The sequence below is a fragment of the Hippopotamus amphibius genome, chromosome 3 (genome assembly GCF_030028045.1).
Source record: "Hippopotamus amphibius kiboko isolate mHipAmp2 chromosome 3, mHipAmp2.hap2, whole genome shotgun sequence".
Lineage (NCBI taxonomy): Eukaryota > Metazoa > Chordata > Mammalia > Artiodactyla > Hippopotamidae > Hippopotamus > Hippopotamus amphibius.
The window spans coordinates 136797148-136817834 of NC_080188.1; the positions used below are offsets into that span (position 1 = coordinate 136797148).

The 20687-nt window shown below is 47.0% G+C and overlaps 1 protein-coding gene across 1 annotated transcript in view; it reads right to left on the reverse strand.

Moving 5' to 3' along the window:
- The window catches only part of RXRG (retinoid X receptor gamma), a 44812-nt gene extending 26959 nt beyond the window's left edge, over nt 1-17853 (reverse strand). The window contains exons 1-2 of the mRNA XM_057727444.1: nt 17702-17853; nt 2070-2317 (exon numbers count right to left, since the gene is read on the reverse strand). Coding sequence (XP_057583427.1) covers nt 2070-2317; nt 17702-17750 — 297 coding nt within the window. The 5' untranslated portion in view covers nt 17751-17853. The remainder of the gene's footprint in view (nt 1-2069; nt 2318-17701) is intronic.
- Between the last annotated feature and the right edge of the window lie 2834 nt (nt 17854-20687).

Below are 20687 nucleotides of genomic sequence, written 5' to 3' on the forward strand. Positions count from 1 at the left end.
AGCCCCTACGAGACTCCTTGTTAGCACGGCTGGTTCATCTTTGAATCCTTGGCAGCCAATGGGAAGGTTCTGGGGCCACTGGTTAAGTCAGAACACACCACAACATTAGGCAAATGCGGCATCGTGAAGACTGTGAGTGCGGAGACTTGGGTTCTAACCCTGGCTCTGCTGTGACTGGTTGTGTGAGGCTGGACACACCACCTGAGCCCGCTGAACCTATGTGGGATGAAGGACTTGGGTGGAATTCGTGGTTCTCAGCTGGGCAGAAATAGGGCGGTTAGAATCCTCTGTGGGGCTTTTACAACCTGGACAAGGGCCACAATATGGGATGAGGGAGAAATGGGTACCCTGAGAAAGATCCTACAGGTGAGAACCATTAGATTACAAATTGGGGTTAAAAGCGCTAGCCAAATGGAACCCACAGAAGTACTCTGCATGGCCCATGGAGTACTTTATGTCTTTGAATTTGAATGGCTTCAAGGGAGGAGGGCAGCTCTCTACAGACCCCACCAGCTTCATTCACCCACCTGTGTGGCTTGTCTGGCCCTTGGCTCCTGTAATCCCTGCAGTCGATGATCACTAAGGTCTTCTCCAGAGTCTCTAATCCATAGATGAAAAATTTCTGAGGTTTTTACTAGCTGTAAAATTCTGTGACTCCACGTGGATTTGCTTTCAGACTCTGAGCACATGAAGTGTCTTGGAAAGGACTCTATGGATAGTTTCTGAAATTCTCTTTGTAGCAGTAAGAAATGCTAACACAATGGGAGTTCTGACTCTTCTCCAAACTATAAATTCAAAGGGGACTTCAGGACCGACTAATTCTGCTGCTAGATGTGCTGGTGGTTGAGGCAAGAGGGACCCTGGCCCAGTAGTGAGATACCAGTACAGAGAGAGAGGAGAGTGTAGTAGATGGGATTATTGTTCCTAATTCTTCATTCCTCCTAATTCTTCACATCCTTTGCATTGTGTCTTTGTAGTTCCTCTCACTAAAACAGGGACAAACTCTTGCCCTGTCCCATCAATGTTGGAGTCAGTTGTACAGTTTTCTTAGGCCAATGGGATATTAATGGACATGCTGTGAGCAGAGACGTCACTATGTTTTCCTGATTTTAGACTTCACACTCCCGGGAGATACCTTGAGAAAAGCATGCCCTAAGTAGCTGCTGCTCCTTTAGTCTGGGACATAAGAAGTTTACCTGCACATAGGCTGCAGCCTAGCCCAGCTCACCCCACCATCTGAAATAGAACCTTCCTAGTCAACACATAAACTTGTGAATAAGAAAAAATTATGTGTTTTTGTAAGCTATGGCAATTCGGGGATTGTTGGTTACACAGCATCATTACAGCAATAGCTGACCACTACAAAAGGGGAAGGTTGATGATCTCAGTGTGACATCACTAGAAGGAAGGAAACAGCATCTGGTCATCCTGTAGTTTCCTCAGACCAAGCAAAACAGTGTCTACCATGAACATATATCTTTGCCTCTGTCGTAGTGGAAGGCACCAGGAATGAAAGTAAGGTTATTTTCCCCCCTGAGTTTCTGCAATCTTTACCTCTGTCTCAGAGACAGCAAGTATATACACAGTCTGCCTTGTTCTAGATTTATCCCTGTGCCATATCTGCCTATTTCCCCTCTCAACTGTAAGCTCCTGGAGAGCAAACACCACATCCTAAACATTTCGGTATCCCCTATAGCATGTCGTAGAGCTTCGGGCATGTCAGTGACTCAAAAAACACCCAGAACTGAGTAGAGAAGAATCAAGGGGGTCCACCCCCATGAAAGACAAACCAGCTTGAGAGACGATGAAATCATAGCCAGGGCTGAGCCACTGAAACCACAGGGGTGGTTCCCTTTTGGCCATTGTCTCCTGGACCATGAGGCATCATCAGTTCTCTGGGGCTGCTCTGCCTGAGGACACACTCAATGAAGGCCCTGCAGGAGGGAAGTCTGCAGAGACAACCCAATCCCTTCACAAGCACACATTAAGCACCTGCTGAGTGCTGGCTCCACCCCAGGATGAAACTGTTTAAAATGGCTGGAAGGTCCTTGGAGAGGATGGACACGTACCTGAGAGCTGGGCGGGGCAACCAAATTGATTCCTGGAGGGGCTGCCAGTGCTCCTGAGGGTGGGCCCATGGCAGAAGTGATGACTCGATATGGAGAGCCCAGGGCATTGAGGGGGGTCCCCACTGCACTCAGAGTCCGTGGGGCACTCACTGGGGTGTCAGTGTAGCTGGGGTGGCTGTCCATGGACTTCCCTGTGGACAAGGCTGCCGATGGGCTCATGGACGTGGAGCCAGAGTGGCTGGGGGAACCTGTAAGAAGAAGAAGATCAAAGGTGATGAAAGACTAGGGGAGCACAAGGATGGCACCTGAGGACAGAGCCCCCTCTTTTTGTTTCCTGTATCCTTCCCCCCACTTCCAACCACACCTGCACACCTGTGAACTCCTGCAGCTGGTAGAATCAAGGCTAGAAAAGCCCAGAGAGGGGAAAGGGCCTGCTGTAGGACAGAAATACTCACTGACGTGCCACTTCTCTGGTGCACCACAGGGAATTCACCTTGAATTGTGTCAGATCAACAGCCAGGGCCACAGGAGCATAGCCTGCAATTCCCCAGGCCTGGGTGACTATGACCTGAGCCTGCCAGACAGGGAAGGTGAGTCAATAACCAAACCCCCAGGTGGGGGATGGAGTGAGCAGGTATCCAGGCTGCTCCAAAATTGCCTGCCTCAAACTTATATTGCTCTGAGAACTGGGGCAGGGTTGATACTATAAAATCAGGAGACATTCATTCATTCATATGTAATGAACATCTATTAAGGTGCAGGTACGACATCAGGTGCTTGGGATTTAGAACCGAAGGAAACACAGTTCCTGCTGTCAGGAACACATTCCATAATGACCATGGGGAAGGCAAAGTCTGTTATGATACCCTTGACTGCCTGTAGCTTTTGCAACTTTATGCCCATAACGTTCTTGTCTTGCCAATCTCTAAGCACAGGGTTAATCAGCACTCGGGGAAGAAAGCTCAGGATGCCCGGGCATGGTTCAATGGCCACAGAGGCCCAGGAAGGCAAGAGCAATCAGGCCTGCCCAGATTGCTTCTACCTCCGGGGATAGGGAGCGGTGGCCACAAGTGTCTCTGAAACAGGCTCTGGGCAGATGGCTGCTGGTACAATTTTCCCCAGACAAGTTGAGCCCAAGTTTGGCTGCAACTCAAGATGAAAGAAAAGAAGCGTGCCCCACTGCCATCTCAGGAGCCTGGCACGGAACACTCTCCCCGGAAGAGAGGAGCTGTGGACCCGAGGGGCCGCGGCAGCTGAGCAGAGGCTGGGAAAACAGCAGGGCAGCCCACCCTGAACCACAGCGCCGGTGCCTGGTGTGGCTGGCATGCAAGAACAGATTCAAGGAAACCGCGTGCCTGGCTCCACCATGACACCCATGTTGTCCTCGTGGATGGAACAGGAGAGGATTAGGGGAGAGGTGGTCAGTAAGCATGGTTTGCTGGAGAAGCCATTCAATCCTCCACTTCCTGCTGGAGCCCAGCACCATGTCAGGCAGATAGGATGCTGCAGGGAGTAAGTCGTGTGCCTGACCTTAGGTGGTTCACTGTTGGTTCAAGGACTATTTCTTGAGCGCCTTCTACATGCAGAGCAGTCTCAAGCCTTTCGGAGACCTCAGTAGCACCGCATGTAGTATTAGGAGTAGAATTCAGGGAGGGAGGTGCTCTCTTCACAATCTTGTTGGGAGTGTGGAACCTCACAGGTATAACAGTGCAGCTGTTCTTAAACATAAATGTCCCAGTGGAGAAATGTCAATCTGGAGTCGCCCTTGGAACATCTACTAATTTAGTTAACGTCTACCTATGGAGAGAACACTCACTCCCATGTCTGAAGAGGCTGTGATTTTCTAGCAATTCTGCAGAGGAGTTTCAGTCTATCAGGTGTCTTGTCTCATAAGCAGATGAATCCCACATGCTTGGGATCCACAGAGAAGTGGCAAAGGGGTTTAAATGAACAAATGAGACATTTCTTGAGTATCCTGAATAGGCAATTTCCATACATTAACTCATTTTATCCTGATATAGGCCTATGAGGATCATCTCAGCCTTTTACAGACGAGACCACTTAGGCTCAGTCTCACCCCCATGCTGCTCCCAGTTCCAGGATGACTTGCCCCCACCTCCTTTGTCTAGCAAGTTCCAATTCATCCTCCAAGGTCTAACTCAAGTGTCACCTCCTCCAGGAAGTCTTCCCTCGTATTCCTTTTCTGTTTTATAAGTAACAGCTTATTTCCGTGTATTTTTTACTAAACTGAGAGGGGGAAAAAGTGTCTGTTTTTGTATCCTCACCAGCAGCATGGTACCTGGCACTAGCAGGGTAGGAAGTGGCAGATCCAAACTGTCAATCTGAAGTCCCTGTTCTCTCCTGTGTGTTCTGTCAAGGACAGCAGAGATGATTTGGAGAGTCATCACATCACGGAGTACAAGATGACTCAATTATGAAGTGATCTCAAACTGAAAGTTCATCTGAAGGAAAGAGAAGAGGGCAGCTTCCAAGAACCCAAGCCAAAAAAAACCCAGAAGTCTTCCCAGACAGTCACTGATTAGAAAGAACAATTTCAGACTCTTCTGATGCCCTGGAAGGCTGTGACATTTAAAGAGGCCAATGTACACCTTGAGCCTGTTACTAAGATAACATGTGACAGGTGAGTTAGGAGCCAGCCCGACTTGACGGGCAAGGAGCCGTGACCTCGGCCGGGACGACAGCTGTCCTTCCCCACAGCCAAGCCATCTGAGGGAAACCGACTTTCCCTTCTGGCGTCGGGTTTCCAAAAACGGACCAAAGGGCCCTGCATATTCTGCTTTAAATGGGTTTCAGAGGTTGCACCTTTCATTTCTGTATCCCCAGGGTGAAGCTCAGTGCCTGACACCAGGCCCAGAGCTATGGGAAGGACAGGAACAAGATTTTCCTTCACACGTTCATCAACCTGAGAGTTTCCAAGATATGGAAACTGCAACATCGGTGGTAAGGGACATTTTAGATGGTATTTTAAGTGGTTTGTAGGCAAACTTTTTACCACTATTAATAGCATTAAATTCATTTTCACTGTCTCCTGTTTACAGCAAGTGACTCTGCTTCTAATTTTTGTATAAAATGATCTTCCTCAAAATCGCTATTGAAGTTTTCAAAAAAAAAGTAAATTGACCTCAGAAAACTTCCAAGTACAAGAACACGCAGTATGTTGAATTTCATGAAAATAGTATGCAAAGGAATGATGTTTAAGAAGCACAAACTGTGCAAAAATATAAAAATATAGAATTGGGGAAACTTACAAATTGTTTCCAGAGTAAAATGAGACGATGTGAGCAAGATCTGAAATTTAAAGAGATTTGAAAGAAAGAGATTTGAAATTGCTTTTATTATAATTAATAATAATATAAATTAAGACAATCAGAATATGCCATGACTACTCAGTGATGACAATGGTACGTTACTGAGATAGAATGAAACAGCCAGTTAAAGTTCTGTTTACAATGGCCTTTAAAATGTGGTTTGTTTCTGCTGAGTCAATGACCCAGAAGAGATGGGCTACTTTATAACTGTATTTTTTGTAAGTAAAATTCAAAAAGACAAACACATCTTACACAAATGCATTTTGATTCTTTGCCTCTCACAATAACCCAGTGTTTCTTAGAAATAAATAGTCTTGCTTTTAGAAAAGGTGGAAAACAATACCTATAATGACGAAAGTGTTTCTCAATGGAAAAACTAATCCATCCTCCCAAATAGACACTAAAGCATGCCTATCCATGACATTTTTTTTTTAATATTTACTTTATTTATTTAGTTGTGCCGGGTCTTAGTTGTGGCAGGTGGGCTCCTTAGTTTAGGTATGCCTGTAGGATCTATCCCCTGACCAGGCATCAAACCCAGGCCCCCTGCATTGGAAGCACAGAGTCTTAACAACTGAGCCACCAGGGAAATCCCTGTCTATGATGTCTTTATCAGCCTCTTTAGCGCTCACTCCTTCTTTTTTTTTTTTTTCCATAGCCATGTGGTAACTACAGCTAGCACAAGATCTCCAGAAACCTGATTTCTAGTCCAAATCCGAAGTCAAGCTTTTCTCTAATGCTTCTCTCTGGTTTCTCTGCAGAGGCTGGGAGCCCAGTTCTCCAGCCTCTGCAGCCCATCAGCCTTGCTCGCTCCCTGACCACATGCCCTTTTGATCCTTATCAGCCCCTCACACCGTGCCCACTGTCAGATGCCTGGGAAATGCACAAAATCCTTACTCTGCAAAGTTCATTCTCTTTGCACAGTAATGATTTTTATAGAACTAAACTTATCTGATGGGAGAGGGCTAGTGGATTTTTTCAGGAGCTTCTCTTCTCTCCTAGCAATATACCAAAGAAATGCCTTTCATATTCCTGGGCCTCATCCTCCCCAGTAGGAAGCCAGCAACCAGTGGCTTCCAAGATCCCTTCCAGTGCTTTTCCAGGAACACTGAGGTAGATAGGCTACAGCTCACTGGCATCTAAAAGAAGGATGTGCAGGTGGTGTTTGTCTAGAATGGTCTGAGTCTGGACCATTTGCCAAGGGACCAATGTCATCATCAGCTGGACCATGTTAGCCCTGCAGGCTGTTTGGGATTCCAGATTGCAGTTTGAGATGCTGAGAGTATCACCAGGAACCAAAGCAGTTAGGGAATCTGCAGGATGCATACACTATATTGATTTCTGAAGTCTGTGTGTGCATTGTATGGGCATCAGGGGTGCAGTCTATGTGGAATACAAGACTCTGAAGCCTAAAAGTCCTAGGTTGGATGGAGGCTGTACAGCTTTCCAGTTATGCAAACTTGAGTCAGGAACTTGACCTCTCTGAACCACAGTTTGCTCAGCCATAAATGGATATATACGTACCTATCTTAGGGGTGCTAAAACTATCCCTGGCCCAGTGGTAGCAGCTGCAATTACTTACCATACTGTAAAAGGAGTGAGGGAGGCCTGTGTCTGGCTTGAACATCATTGTAGGAGATTATGTAAGTAAAGGCTTTAACCCAAGCCATGCCAATAGTATCATATACTAGTTGTTTATAATATTAGTTACTCCTCTGAGCCCAGAGTGCCTCTCCCTCACCCCAGCCACCCCAACCCTTCCCGTTGGACCCTCCAGATAATCCATCCTCCATGATAACTTTCTTTCTAAATGCCTAGTGCCCTACTAGCAGTAACATATTTTAAATTTCACCACAGTTATCATTGTGGTGTCTAGCACTGTGCCTGGAACATGGTAGATGCTCAAAAAATATTTGTTGACTGATCAATGAATGGAATATTTTTTTGTTAATTAATATATACAACTATATAGAGGGCTCATCAATAGAAATCATTTGCAGAATAAATCTATGTCCCTGATGTTTACCAAAACCAAAAGCTCTGAAATCTCTAGCTAACAAATTGCACGCGTGTGTTCAGGGGGTACTTATTGAGAAAGAGAAGCCCAGGTACTTAGAACTACAGAATTCTTATCAAGAACAGGAAGTTGCTTAGCAACCTCATCCTCAGCCAATAAACGTAAAATGTCAAGCACGAGTCTTTCTAATTGGCTAGACAAGGGAACAAATGGTTTGGCGTTTCCACCCCTTTACTGCTGTGCCTGGATAGAGAGTTCACTGTCCCATCTTCAGAGATGGAATGGAAACTTATGATGAATCACTGATAATAGTTAATACCCACCCACAAGGAAGGGGACAGAGGTAAAAACGTGCTATTTCTAAGAGTCAGCACTCTCCATGTGAAGTCAAGGGGACATCATGGACCCCTATCCCACTCTACTCTCTGTTACAATCTCGCACCCAATCTGCCAACTTTTAGACAATGGAGAGGTGTGGTACCTAAGCCTAAGAATCATAGAATATTCAGAAACCTGCCTTGTTCTTCCTAGTCAAAGGGAAACTTGTTCACAAATCTTTCCCTGCTTGGCTCATAATACACAGACAGCCTGCAAGGGACGTAGGCACGGGGCTGCCATATGAAGACACTTAATTGACACAAATGTCATCTCCTCTGCTAAGTAACGACAACAGATAATATTTATGAAGCAACTGCCATGAGCCAGACGTGGTTCTAAACACTTTACATATATTGACTCAGTTCATCCCTATAAACCCCTCTCATCCCTACTGTACAAATGCAAAAACTGGGAAACAGAGAAATTAAATAACTTGCTCAAGAGAACATGGCTAGGAGATTATACAAGTGGCATTTGATTCTAGGGGGAAAGCAGAGGACCTGGATATTAATACCAGCCCCACCATATACTACCCTGGCTGTGGTAGTATAAGTAACTCCTTATAGCAGTTACTCAGGACCGCTCTTCCTTCAAGCCTCCCCAGGCCCAATTTCTGGCCCCAACTCTGCCCTTCCTAACCCAACTCATGGCCTCTCTCGGGATTTTGATTCTGGCACTTTCCGTCTAGGACACTTCCCATCTAACTCCAGCCCCTCACGTTCAACCCAAGCTCTGGTTTCCGTCATCTGGGGTCCCAGCTCAGCCCAGCCTTTCCCCCCTCTTTCTTCCACAGAAGGGGCACTCAGATGCCAGGGGCTATCAGATATACATTTCTTATATTTAAACGGCTGTGGCATTTTCAAAAGCACTTTCACATACACATCAGAACCACGCCACCACCCTGAGACTGGACCGGCAGATACTTTACAGGCACTGAGCTCCACATTTTAACAGATGTGGACACCAAGATATTAGTTGAATTCTTGGGGAGTGAGAAGCAGAAGTAGAAGCTGCATCTGCTACCAACGTCCTTTCCAGCTTTCTCAGTGGGGAGAATGAAGAAACGTGATGGATGTGGCGAGCAAGCTTGTAGGAAAAGAGACCCTACTTCTGTCCCCAAGTCTCAGCCCCCTTGGCCTCTCAGCAGCAATGTGAGGACACAAAGATGCAGCAGCTGACAGGCTGACACGGCTGCATGTAGCCCCGGCCAGCCGGCCAGCTTTTCTGAGCCCACACAGGGCAGCTCTGCCTGATTCCTGCAGTCCCCAGAGGAGGACTGGCTGGCTGTTCAGGGTGGGGGCTGGGGGTTGCTTGGATGAGGCGAAGGGGGAGGTTGGCATCCCCTCCTCATTCCCTCGCCTCCACTCCCCCCTCCATCATCTCTCCCTTCTCCCTCCACCCCCGCCCCCTCCCCTAAAACCAGTAATGATGGAGGTAGTGAAAAGCGGGCAAAGATTGATAATCAGCCTCATTATTACCAGCATTATATATAATTATAGCAAAGTCTCACTCATTTGGATCAAATGAGAGAAAAATCAGTCTAAATTTGTGACAAGTTGGCAGATTACTTTTAAATTACAATTTTATTACTTCCAAGTAACACACGTGAAGAGTTTGTGTTTCAAGTACCACAAGCTAATGGTTATTCAGAGGAGATTTTATAAAATCTGCTTTAAAAGACTCTTTTGTAATTAACACTCCGTTAATATGCTAATAAGGTTCCTATTATGCTTTCCTTTTAAATTGCTCAAAAACCAATGTAACTTAAAGAGCCTCAATGCTTCTACAAGCTTACTTGCTTAACAAATCTTTTTTTGTTGTTATTTTTCCATGAATGAGCAAATCCAAACTAGTTCCTGCCATGATCAATTTACTCACTATTCGAAATTAATTATAGCATAAATTAATAAGGCTGTATTGTTTTGGGGTAGAAACCAGACTTTCAGGACTTGAAGAACCATCTCATCTTATAGAAGAGAAACTAATCCCAGAGAAGCTGCGTGACTTGGTCGAAACCACACAGGACAAAAACACTGGGTCTTCTGCTCCTGGATCCAAGCTTATTCCATCCACTATATACTGCCTTACATTCACAAAACTCTTTACATCGATAATTATGTGTTGTGTATTTCCGTATCAATTATTGGTTCTGTCAGTCAAAAAATTTTATTGCGGGCCTGCTGTGTGCTGGGCTCCGTGCTAGGCACTATGGATATAGTGGTCCCTCCTGGAGGCCACTGTCTGTTCCATTCAAGCTTCGAACTGACTCGGGGTAGTTGGAAGGGCAGGAATTATCCCCATTAGATAGATTAGGAAACTGAGGTTCAAGGCTTCCCTGGTGGCGCAGTGGTTAAGAATCCGCCTGCCAATGCAGGGGACACGGGTTCGATCCCTGGCGCTGGAAGACCCCACATGCCGCGGAGCAACTAAGCCCATGCGCCACAACTACTGAGCCCATGCACCACAGCTACTGAGCCCGCAAGCCACAGCTACTGAAACCCACGCGCCTAGAGCCTGTGTTCCTCAACAAGAGAAGCCACAACAATGAGAAGCCCAAGCACGGTAACAAAGAGTAAGTCCCCGCTCCCCACAACTAGAGAAAGCCTGCGCACAGCAATGAAGACCCAATGCAGCCAATAAATAAATAAATAAAATTAAAAAAAAAAAAAAGAAACTGAAGTTCAGAATGATAAAGGGACCAAAGTGCTTGTTGCGAATTATTAGAGGCGTAGAATCTGAGTCTATTCTAACACAATTTCTGTCAACTTTCCTGCATGAAATTAATGGCATTCTGCTTGTACACCACCCTTCCCACCCAGGACCAAATGTGAACCTTGCTGGTACAGACGGGTGTTGTGCCATCCCTAACACATTCGAGGCACCAGGATGTACTGGAGCAGGGGCTCCACCAACCAGGACTGGCTGTCTGTCCCTTTAAATGTGTTCCATGCACTGGTACACCATGTGCCAGCCCATCTACCAAGACAAATGCCAGGGAGTGCTTCAGACACTTGCTGAGGGTGCCCCCCCACCCCTTGCTCCTGAAGTCCTTGAACACCAATTCTGCCCACACTCAGCTCTTAAATCCATGACCTCAATCCCTTTCTCTGTCTCTGCAGCCTTCTTATTCATATATGCTCGCCCTAGCCTCTCAATAGGGACTGTCTTCTAAAGACTGCAGTTATCTTAAAACACAGTGAACCACATCCCTAGTGCAATGTTACCATTGCGTAATGGACACAGTATTATTTATTCTCAGGTTCTAAATACCTAAATTCTTTGGATTCATTCACTTAACCTCAGCCCCAAGAAACATTTCCAGGAATAATTCGTCTCCAACTGTTCTGCAGACTTCAGACCTTCTAACTAGTTTATGTAGTCCTTCAAGGCAGAGGATGGGTGTCAGTTCCTAGTGTCTTGCACAACACTTGCACAAGCCAGATGCTAAGCCAAGGTGTGCTAAATGAATGATGGACAGGCATTCCCAGAGCAGCCTGGGATACGCTTTCTCTCCTGGCGATCTCTAACCTTTGCTCTGCTCCCCCTGTCACTGGGAGCTGAGATAACGCAGGTACCATGAGCCCCAAGCTTTCCAAGAGACTGCTTCCCCGTGACACTAGTGACCAGCCAAAGGCAGGACAAAAGAGATGTGGAGTCACAGAAATGAGAACCAGGCAACTAGCCTAGAAGAAACATCCTAACATTTTATTAAGCACTTTCTTTGCCACTCCTCTGACTTCTTGTAAATGCTTTTTGAATCAAAGATCACAAGGTTTTCCATTTTTTAAGCTCAGATGCTGAATTCTGAAATCCCATGAAAAATTTGAGCTTGGTCTTGAACCTAAAAACTCTTGCTCTCTCCCTCACCCCTTTCTCTGTTATAGTATCTGTCAAAGGGAGCCGAGGGTCCTAGGTTATGCAAGTTGAAGTTGAGGAAACTCAGGGGGACAAGACTCCTAAGGACACTGGCCTGGGGCGAGGATCTCCAGAAGATCACAGGGATGGGAGGTCCCAGATCTCTGTTCTCCTTTGCCGGATCTCATGAGTGTCCGCCCTGGAATGATTTGTTAAAATACAATTTTCTGTAACTGGCACAGAGTCTGTGTCTTATTCACTTTGTCAGCCTCTGCTAGTGCACTTTAAGAACAGGCATACCTCCTCTAAGAAAACCTACATACAAAATTTCAGCTGAACTTAACTACCATAGTCTCCAACTTTTCTGAAGTAGGAAAGAGAAACGAACTTTTATTGTGTGTTTTTCCAGGCTTTATTTTATTGAATCCCTACACTGTGGAAAGTTAACCCTGACCCTGTGTAATTGGTAGTATTGTTATTTTACCAAAGTCGGGCGGGGGGGGGGCTCTCTGTGGCTTAGCCTCCCTCTCCTCTCTTTCTACCACCCCAGGTGGTCCCTGAGGGGGCTCAGGGGAACCCAGTTTGAAGACCATAAACAGCCACAGGTCCTGAGCAAGCCCCACCTGCTTTCCCAAGTGTCCTCATCTGTAATTGAGGGGTCGGACCGGATGAGCTGCAAGTCCTTTTTCTGGCTTGAAAGATTCAGCTCTTGCAGGGAGGCTAGGAGAAGAGCTGTTTCGAGCTAGTATTGGGAATCACCGCTAACTGGACAGCAATCAGAAATGGTAATAAAACGTCTCCGGAATGATCCCCTAGGGGTTGGCAAACTTGCTCCACACAGCACATCCCTGTGCATTAGCTTATACGTCTGACCACAGCTGCTTCCCCATCACAACAGAAGATCTGAGCAGTTGTGACAGAGGCTATAGCCAGCCGAGATGAAAATGTTTACTATCTGGCCCTGGAGAGGAAAAGTTTGCCAACCTCCACCCTGGAATACAAAATCAGGTTCCGTGTATTAAAACCAAGTGAGGTTTACCTGGAATTTTTTTTGACCTTCATTTTACTAGCACCTTTGAGGGCCCAGTCCCCTGCCCTCCCATGCCCTGCCGTGATGCTCATTTGCTGCGATTGTGCATATTTTTTAAAAAAAGCATCATCATCCCTAAATAAGTTGTGAAGAGCACAGAGGAAGAACTGAATATGTTAGTTGTTGTTCTTATACATAATTCACCCACCTGGAGCGGATCTGGGACTCCCCCTCCCCACCCCCACCTCCTCTCCCCCCTCCCTACCCACCCTCCCTTCCCCAGCAAGCTGCAAGCTTATGCGGTAAGCACAGCACAGGCTTAAGCACAGCACTCCTGACATCTGCCTGGATTTGGATCCTGGGTCCACTCCTTACCAGCTGGGTGATCTTGGACAGGTTACCCAATCTCCCTGTGACTTGACATTTCTGTCAGTAAAAATGGGGACCGGGATAACAATTGTACCTTACCTTCTAAGGTCCTTGAGAAGATTAAATGAGATGGTGCACGGAATGCCCCTGGAAGAGGGCTTGGCACATGGTAGGTGTCTAATAAACATCAGCTACTATTTTCACTCCTTTGCGAAAATCACCGAAACAAGACCTGGGTCAGTCTCAGGAGAGCCCCCCAAACCCAGGCATTCTAGAACCTTCACTCCTTAGATTCCCTGGGCCTCTGTGTTTTCTACTTTCAAATAAGAGGAGAAAATAGCAGCTTCCTCTGGGAGCCCCCAGCATCCCAGCCACCCAACTCTGGTGGCTAAGTTCTCTGCAGATACAGAAGCTACATAATGAGGGGAAGGAAGAGGTGGAGAATTTTGATTACTCTTTGCATAATTTCTTCCCCCAGTTGCTATTCAGCTTTCTATCTCTTAGTAAGATTGTAAATGTTTCAGAAAATAGTTTATACTAAATATGTTCCTTCCTAAATCTCATAAACAGTTATTCCTTCCTACATAAACCCTAACCACTTAAATCCATGGTAGGTCCCTATTAGCCACCCACACATTTGTGGAGGGGAAAAATATGTTCTGGCTCACACGCGCTCACACACACACACCCTCCTCCTACATCCGTATATTGCTCTCCTCACATACACGCATGCACACAAGCACCTCCAACTCAACCCCTCCTCTGTGCCAGTTCTTAGGTGCGAAGGGGAGTGTTCTACACAAACGGTCAGAGTGAGGAGGGCAGGACCCTTGCACGTCAGTAGGGCCCCCAGAAGAAGTCAGCAATTAATTCTCCAGAGGCCACCACTGCCCCTGCACTCAGGACGTCTGAGCTCTCTTGGGCTTTGTTCCTCAATGGCAAGCTACTGGGTCTGCAACCACTTAGTAGTGCCGTGGCTGGTCTAGGGCTCTTCACCCCCTCAAGGGGTGCTGCTGCCTTTGTTTCCCCCAGCAAGTCTGTGGCCCACAGAAGCTGTGAGCGGCAGCTCAGCATGGCCTGGACTCTGGAGCCAGACTACTTGGGTTCAAAGCCTTGGTTGTGCCATTTTCCAGCTATGCGACCTTAGAAGAAGTAACTGCACTTCGCAACACCTCGGTTTCCTCGTCTATAAAAGGAGTGTGATATCGCTGGCAATAGTACCTACGCGAGGGGTTGTCGTGAGGATTAAACGAGATGATACTGGTGAAGTGCTTACAATGGTAGCAGGCACTGAGGAAGTGCTACTGCGTGCTTGTTAAATGAACCGAGAAAAGTCCCCTCTCCCCTGATCTCCTTCTCACCCTGAGGATTACCGCACAATTGGATGGGGGGATTACAGGCTTTGTTTCGCCATCTTCTCAGAGGCAGCAACTGTCTCATCCAGGCAAACAAATCTCTTACTGGGCAGCTGGCAAAGCCAGGACTTGGCAGAAAGGAAGAAGAGACAGGTTCTCACTTCATCACCTGGCATGGCCCAGAGCTGGGAGAGTGGGCACCTTGGTGGGGCCACTGCAACCCAGCCAGTCCCCATTTGTGGCCAATCTGACCAGTGTCTTGTTCACTGATGGGACCGATGGACTGATATCTGGTAATCACAGCCCAGACGCAAATCCCTGGTGTTATTTCCCAAGGGTGAGATTGCTTCCCTGGAGATTCTCACAAATCACAGGAGTCCTCTGTGGTTCCGTTTGCTAATATAGAAAAGGGCAGGGGTTATACACTAAATCATTTAATATGTGTCGCGCAACTTGCCGCGTTGGGGCAAAGGTAGTAAGAGGCTACAGGCGGTGTCCGCTCCAATACTCAGGTTTCCCCAGTACCTGTGGGTGGGTCCTCCTCCCTCCCTCCTTCGCTCCCCCCTTCACCACTGCAAGTTCTCAGGCAGATCTCCCTGCAGATGGGGACCCTGTCCTTTGCTCAGTGTTTCTGCCTCCTAGCTGGCAAATGCAAACAAAATGGAAAACCTCAGCAGAACTATACAAAATAATTCTTCTCCTCCCTCAGGAATGGGAAGAAAAAGAAGCACTGAAGGAGCCGTTTCAATAGCCTAGATGATCCCTTCCCTTCCCGCTCCTCATGTTATATCAGCCTACCTCTTCCATGGTCCAGCCAGTTAGTTGCTTTTCCTTTTATCTGAAACCTAATTACACTAAATACCAGAGCTCCCACAATTATGAAAATTTAAACCAGCAACGTATGTGGGTCTTTATGGATTTAATTTTATTTCCCCAGATTCCTAATTCATTATTCTACAGTAATGTTTGATTTTTAAGTTAATTTGCATGTTAGTACTTGGGCAAAATGGAGGGGATGAAAATATCAACTTTTATTAAATACCAAATATACGTACAACACTCCATAGCTGCTTTTTCAAGCATTTGCATTTTTTTTTTTTTAAGCATTTGCACTTTTAATGCTCACAACCATGGTCTGAGGATGGGATTTTAAACTCCATTTTAGAGATGAGGCTCAGAGAGGTTGAATATCTTGCCTAAGGTCACACAGCTAGCGAGTGAAAACCTAGGAACCAAACTCAGTTTGGGTTCAGTTCTGTCTCTGTCTCTGTCTCTGTGTGTGTGTGTGTGTGTGTGTGTGTGTGTGTGTGTGTGTGTGTGTCTTTCATGCTCTTTTCACTATAGGTATCAGATTGAAGGAACACTATGAGAAGTTTCACTCAGGGGCTTTTCCAGAAGGACTCTCCCCCTCAACGCCACATAACCTTAGACTAGTCCTGCCTTCCTTGAGGCCTCAGTTTACAAATCTATAAAAGGAGACGGTTAAGATGCTCTTTGAGGTTCCTTAGGAGGCTACCATCCCAAGATTCCAGCAGGCAGCCCCCAGTGTCTAGACCTTTGGACTAGACCTTCTTTCTTCACTTTCTCTCCCTACATCTGTCAACCTTCAACGCTTTTATTTACCCCAACCGTCACAGAGGGTCTCCTTGGCAGTCACAAAGCCATAACCTCACAGTCCTCAGGGGTCCAAGAATCTCATGAATAAGCATGTTCTTCAGACAACTGAACTCAGAAGGAAAAGGAAAAAGTGCTTCTCGGCTGTGAATGGGACCAAGAGGGGAGCTGAGAAGGGTTTTCACACCCAGGACCCAATCGTAAACTACAGATCAGATGTCCAGGTCACAGCCTCGGCCACCACTCTCACTGGGTCATGTCTTAAGACTGGCCCCTACTTCAACATCACCTCCTCCAGGATGTGTCCATGCCCCCCTCACCACCACCCTCTGTGTCCAAGGAGCAACCTCTTCCTGCACCCAACAGGGCACACGCCATGCAGTACTACAATGTGTCTGGGTAATCACAAGCTTGCCCAGTCCAAGTAGTAGAGACTGTATCTCACCCACATCTGTATTACCAGCGCCTAACTCCATGCTTGGCCCGTAAAAACTACCCAATGCACCCCGAATGAATGAGCAAACTCCCTGGCTTAATGCCTCCAGGACAGGGACCCCATCCGCTTGCAAGGTCCCACCACACCCTACAGAGGGTCCTGCCCAGAGGAAAAGGCAAGCCTATCTGTCCGCACAGGAGGTGGGGAGAGCGGGGACTTTTCAGTTCTCAGGACCTGACAAGAATTTCTGCGTTGTCCTGCCTGCCAGCATGGGCAGGGCAAAAGCTCTCCCCTTTGGCTCCCAAGAAGCTGAACTACATGCCACCAGCTGACACGTGAGAGGCCAGCTGGTCAGCTGTTGGGTCCTTTTACCCAAAGCTGGGCGACTGTGCTGCTTCTGTCACTGAATCGAAGGCGCCTTGGGACCAAAGTGCCTGGGTGTGAAGGCAGCCCCTGGGAAGTGCGAGCCAGCTACCCTGCCTGGCTTGCTGACTTGGAGCTCCGGGTGGCCTGTCTTCTGCTGTGAGAGCCCAGACCCCCCCACCCCCAGCTCCCTGATTCCGACGGACTGTCGGCAGCGACCCTGGAAATGGAATGGGGGGTAGCCGCCGGGGAGGGGACAGGAGGCTATTAGCAAATCAAAAGGAGAGAAAACAGAGGAAGGAGAACAGGGTGGTACATTAAAGGGCTATGTTTCCCTTTTTAAAAAATCCAATTCCAAGGAAATCTGCTTTTAAATAAATCAGTCCCTTGTTGTGAAGTATCCCGGGGACGCTTAATATTGGCAAAACCTTTTTAGTCACATTTTTTCTTTTCTGTGTGGCAAGTGGGATAATAGGTACATCCTAGTAATCTCCCCTACCTCTTCCACTCTTCACAGCCACACAAACACACCGGGTTATAACAATGCTCTTAGTCTACCTTTGTCTCAGACATATTCCCAAGCATGTTGGTTTAGGCTATCCTTAGAATATCCCCATATCCTCCCATCTGTTCACTCATTCTGATGTGCAAACAGATCCTCACCTACGGACCATTCTCTCGCCCTCTCTCCCTCCCTCCCTCCCTCTCCCCGTGCCTGTCCCTCTCCCGTGCACGCACACACACACTCACACGGAAACACGCTCTATATGCCTGTAAACATATATGCCCTCTTTCTAATTCAGTCCCGATGCAGTTATCTGGGTCTCCCCATCTCGGTTCCCTCTCTCCAGAGGGTCCCCACGGTGAAGCAGCGTGCAATACTCACCTCCGAAGCCTGTGGGAAACTTCATGAAGTGAGAATAATTTCCATACATGTTGACTCCTCAGTTCATAGTCCTTCGGGGCGCGTCTGCTCGATCGCGCGGCCTCTCCCGGCTCCCGAGCGCAGCCGGGCTCCCTTCAACTTGGGCTAACAAGAGTGGTCATCGCTTCCTAGCAGCCTGGGCAGCTCGGGCTGGGCCAGCCCTCTGGGATTAGTCAGGAATCTGCCTCTCGATCTGAGAGTCCACATCGTGCGTTGAGCCGGCGGTGGCGGCAGCAGCTGGTGCCTGTCAGTAATCACGCATAATGCCGCCGCCGCCGCCGCCGCCACTGCCACTGCCACCGCCGAGCTGCCGCCGGAGATCCTGTTGCTAGTTTGATTAAGTCGGGGCTGGGTTGCCGCGTGCGACTCTTCCAGCTCCCGGCTGGTCCCCAGAGGTCCCCACCGGTGGCACAATCTATTATCTGGGAAGCCAATCGATGTGTGACCGCCCCAGAGTAGGTCAGGACAGAGCAGGGAGAGGTGGTGGCGAGTGGGGAGACTCTTTCGGCGCCTTTCTCTTTGACTTGCACCCCTCAAAATCAGTGGGGTTTTATTAAAATGCGTTTTCTCACTAGGGCTTCTATCTATCCAATGCACTTGGTATTTGATCTGCGAAAGGGGGTGGGGATGGGGGCCCAGAGAGAACAGAGCCCTTTCATAAACCCGAGATTGGCCAAGTGTGAGAGTCCATCCTCAGCTTTAGAAAACTAAACCAGAGTGGTCCTCACATCTGGGGTGGGCCCCTCCTGCTCTGGTGGCTGGAAGCATTTGACTGTGCTCTAGGGGTAGAGCCTTGAGAAGGGCAGTTAGGAGCCAGAACTCGCTCACAAAGAAAACATACAGTTAGGAAAGATAGACAGGGCGTCCTCTGATGTTTCACTGGGGGGATGCATTTACCTTATATACCCCTATCATCAGGCCACCTGTTCAAAAAGTGCCATTGAGTCCTCAATGACACAGAGCCTCTTTGGTGGAAGCAACACACAGATCAAAAAGTCTAAGCATCCCTTTGAAGTTTGGATCTGCTCTACAGCTTTCCTGACAAGCTATTGCTCTACCTATACTTGAACACCTCCAATAATGGGGAGCTCACTACCATTCCATTCCACCTCTGGACAGCTCTTACCATGAGAAAGTTTTTTATTGAGCTGAAATCTGTCTCCTCCTTGATGCTTCTGCCCATAGGTTTTAGGCTACTCCCTGGAGCCACACAAGTGAAGCCTGTGGGGTCTTTCACAGCAGGATCTTCTGCAAATTCGCAGATAAATCTCCCAAGCCCATAGTTACCTCTTCTGGGCATTCTTGCCTCTTTTATTCATTCCACATATCACCAACTGTTCAAACCTATTCAGAGCCTATCCTTTTTCTGTGAATGTACTTCAATTTACAGACATAGCCTCGTGGTAGGGAAGGGGGTTGGCCAGATTTGGGTATAACACCCCAGATATGGTTCAAATCTTCTCCTCGTAGTGTATGTATTGGCAGGGCCATGGGGGTGCTATCAGCACACCCTCCAGGGGTCAGAGTCATGCGCTGAGTGCTGAAGGTTTTCTTATGATGCAACAAGGCACATAGACAGACAGGCAGTCAAATCAGGGCCCTATGGGGGAAAAAAACAAGATTCACATGCTAGGAGAACCCAGAACAAAAACTAAAAATAAAGGGCTAGAGGCAGGAACAAAGTCAGGATGACAAGGGGGGAGGTGGCCAAGATGGAGGTCAGAGCAAAAACAGGTCAGGAAGGAGGAAGAAAGATCAGGGTGTCACTGTGAAGAGTCTTGGTGCCCGGATCTCCCCTGGCTGGTCGCTGGTCTCAGAGCCTCAGCTGCAAACCAGCGTGGACGTGACCAATGCAAAACACATACAGACTAGCATTTGCTGACTTACATTAGCTTCCAGACAGCCACATGCTTATTCACGTAGGAACTGATAAATCCCACCCACCCCCAAGTTGTATCCTCTTTTATGCACATTCTCCATCCTATTTTGGGATGATTGGTTTGGGAGTCAACATGCAATATCTTCCTATATTCCTCTGAAATGAAAATGTTTAGATTCATTCATCCTCCCAGATTTTTTGAGATCCTGCTTATTTTGTCCACCATATTTTTTATTCCTCTCCCTATATCATGACTTCTGAAGATGTGATGAACTGCTTTCCATATTTTATCCAACTCAAAAAAAAAAAAAAAACGTTGAGAAGGACATAGCAAGGACAACATCTTACAGCATACCACCAGAAAGTCCATTCATCAGTGCCCTTGACACTTTGTCCTGCTGCTTGTTAGTTTTATGGCCTGGAGAGGCTATATGTAAAGAGGAAGCACCAGATCAGACGCCAGCCCTGATGGGTACAAATCCCAGGTCCGTTGCTTAACATCTCCCAATGTTGGCAAGTTACTGGACCTCCCTGAGCCTCTGTGGCCACATAGGTTTGTCGTGAGGCTTAAAGAAGCCAATACATATTAATCACTTAGAACATGTCAGGTACATAGTAAGTGTTCAATACGTGTCAGCTATTTTGATGATGATGATATAACGTAAAGCAAGTCGATTTATCCCTTGTTTCCTTTTGCACATTTGTAAAATGATGGAAAAGGGTTAGATGAGTTCTAAAATCCCCTTCAACTTTAAAATTCAATGCAAATTAAAACACACACACACTACTATATATAAAATAGATTATCAACCAGGACCTACTGTATAGCGCAGGGAACTATCCTCAATATCTTGTAATAACCTATAGTAGAAAAGAATCTGAAAAAGAATAATGTATATTTATGTATATATATATGTGAATAGACTTGACCAGTTGGTGATATGTGGAATAAACTAGAGGCAAGGATGCATAGAGAAGGTAAGCTATTTACATACATATATAACTGACTTGCTTTACTGTACACCTGAACATAACACAGCATTGTAAATCAACTGTACTTCAACAACA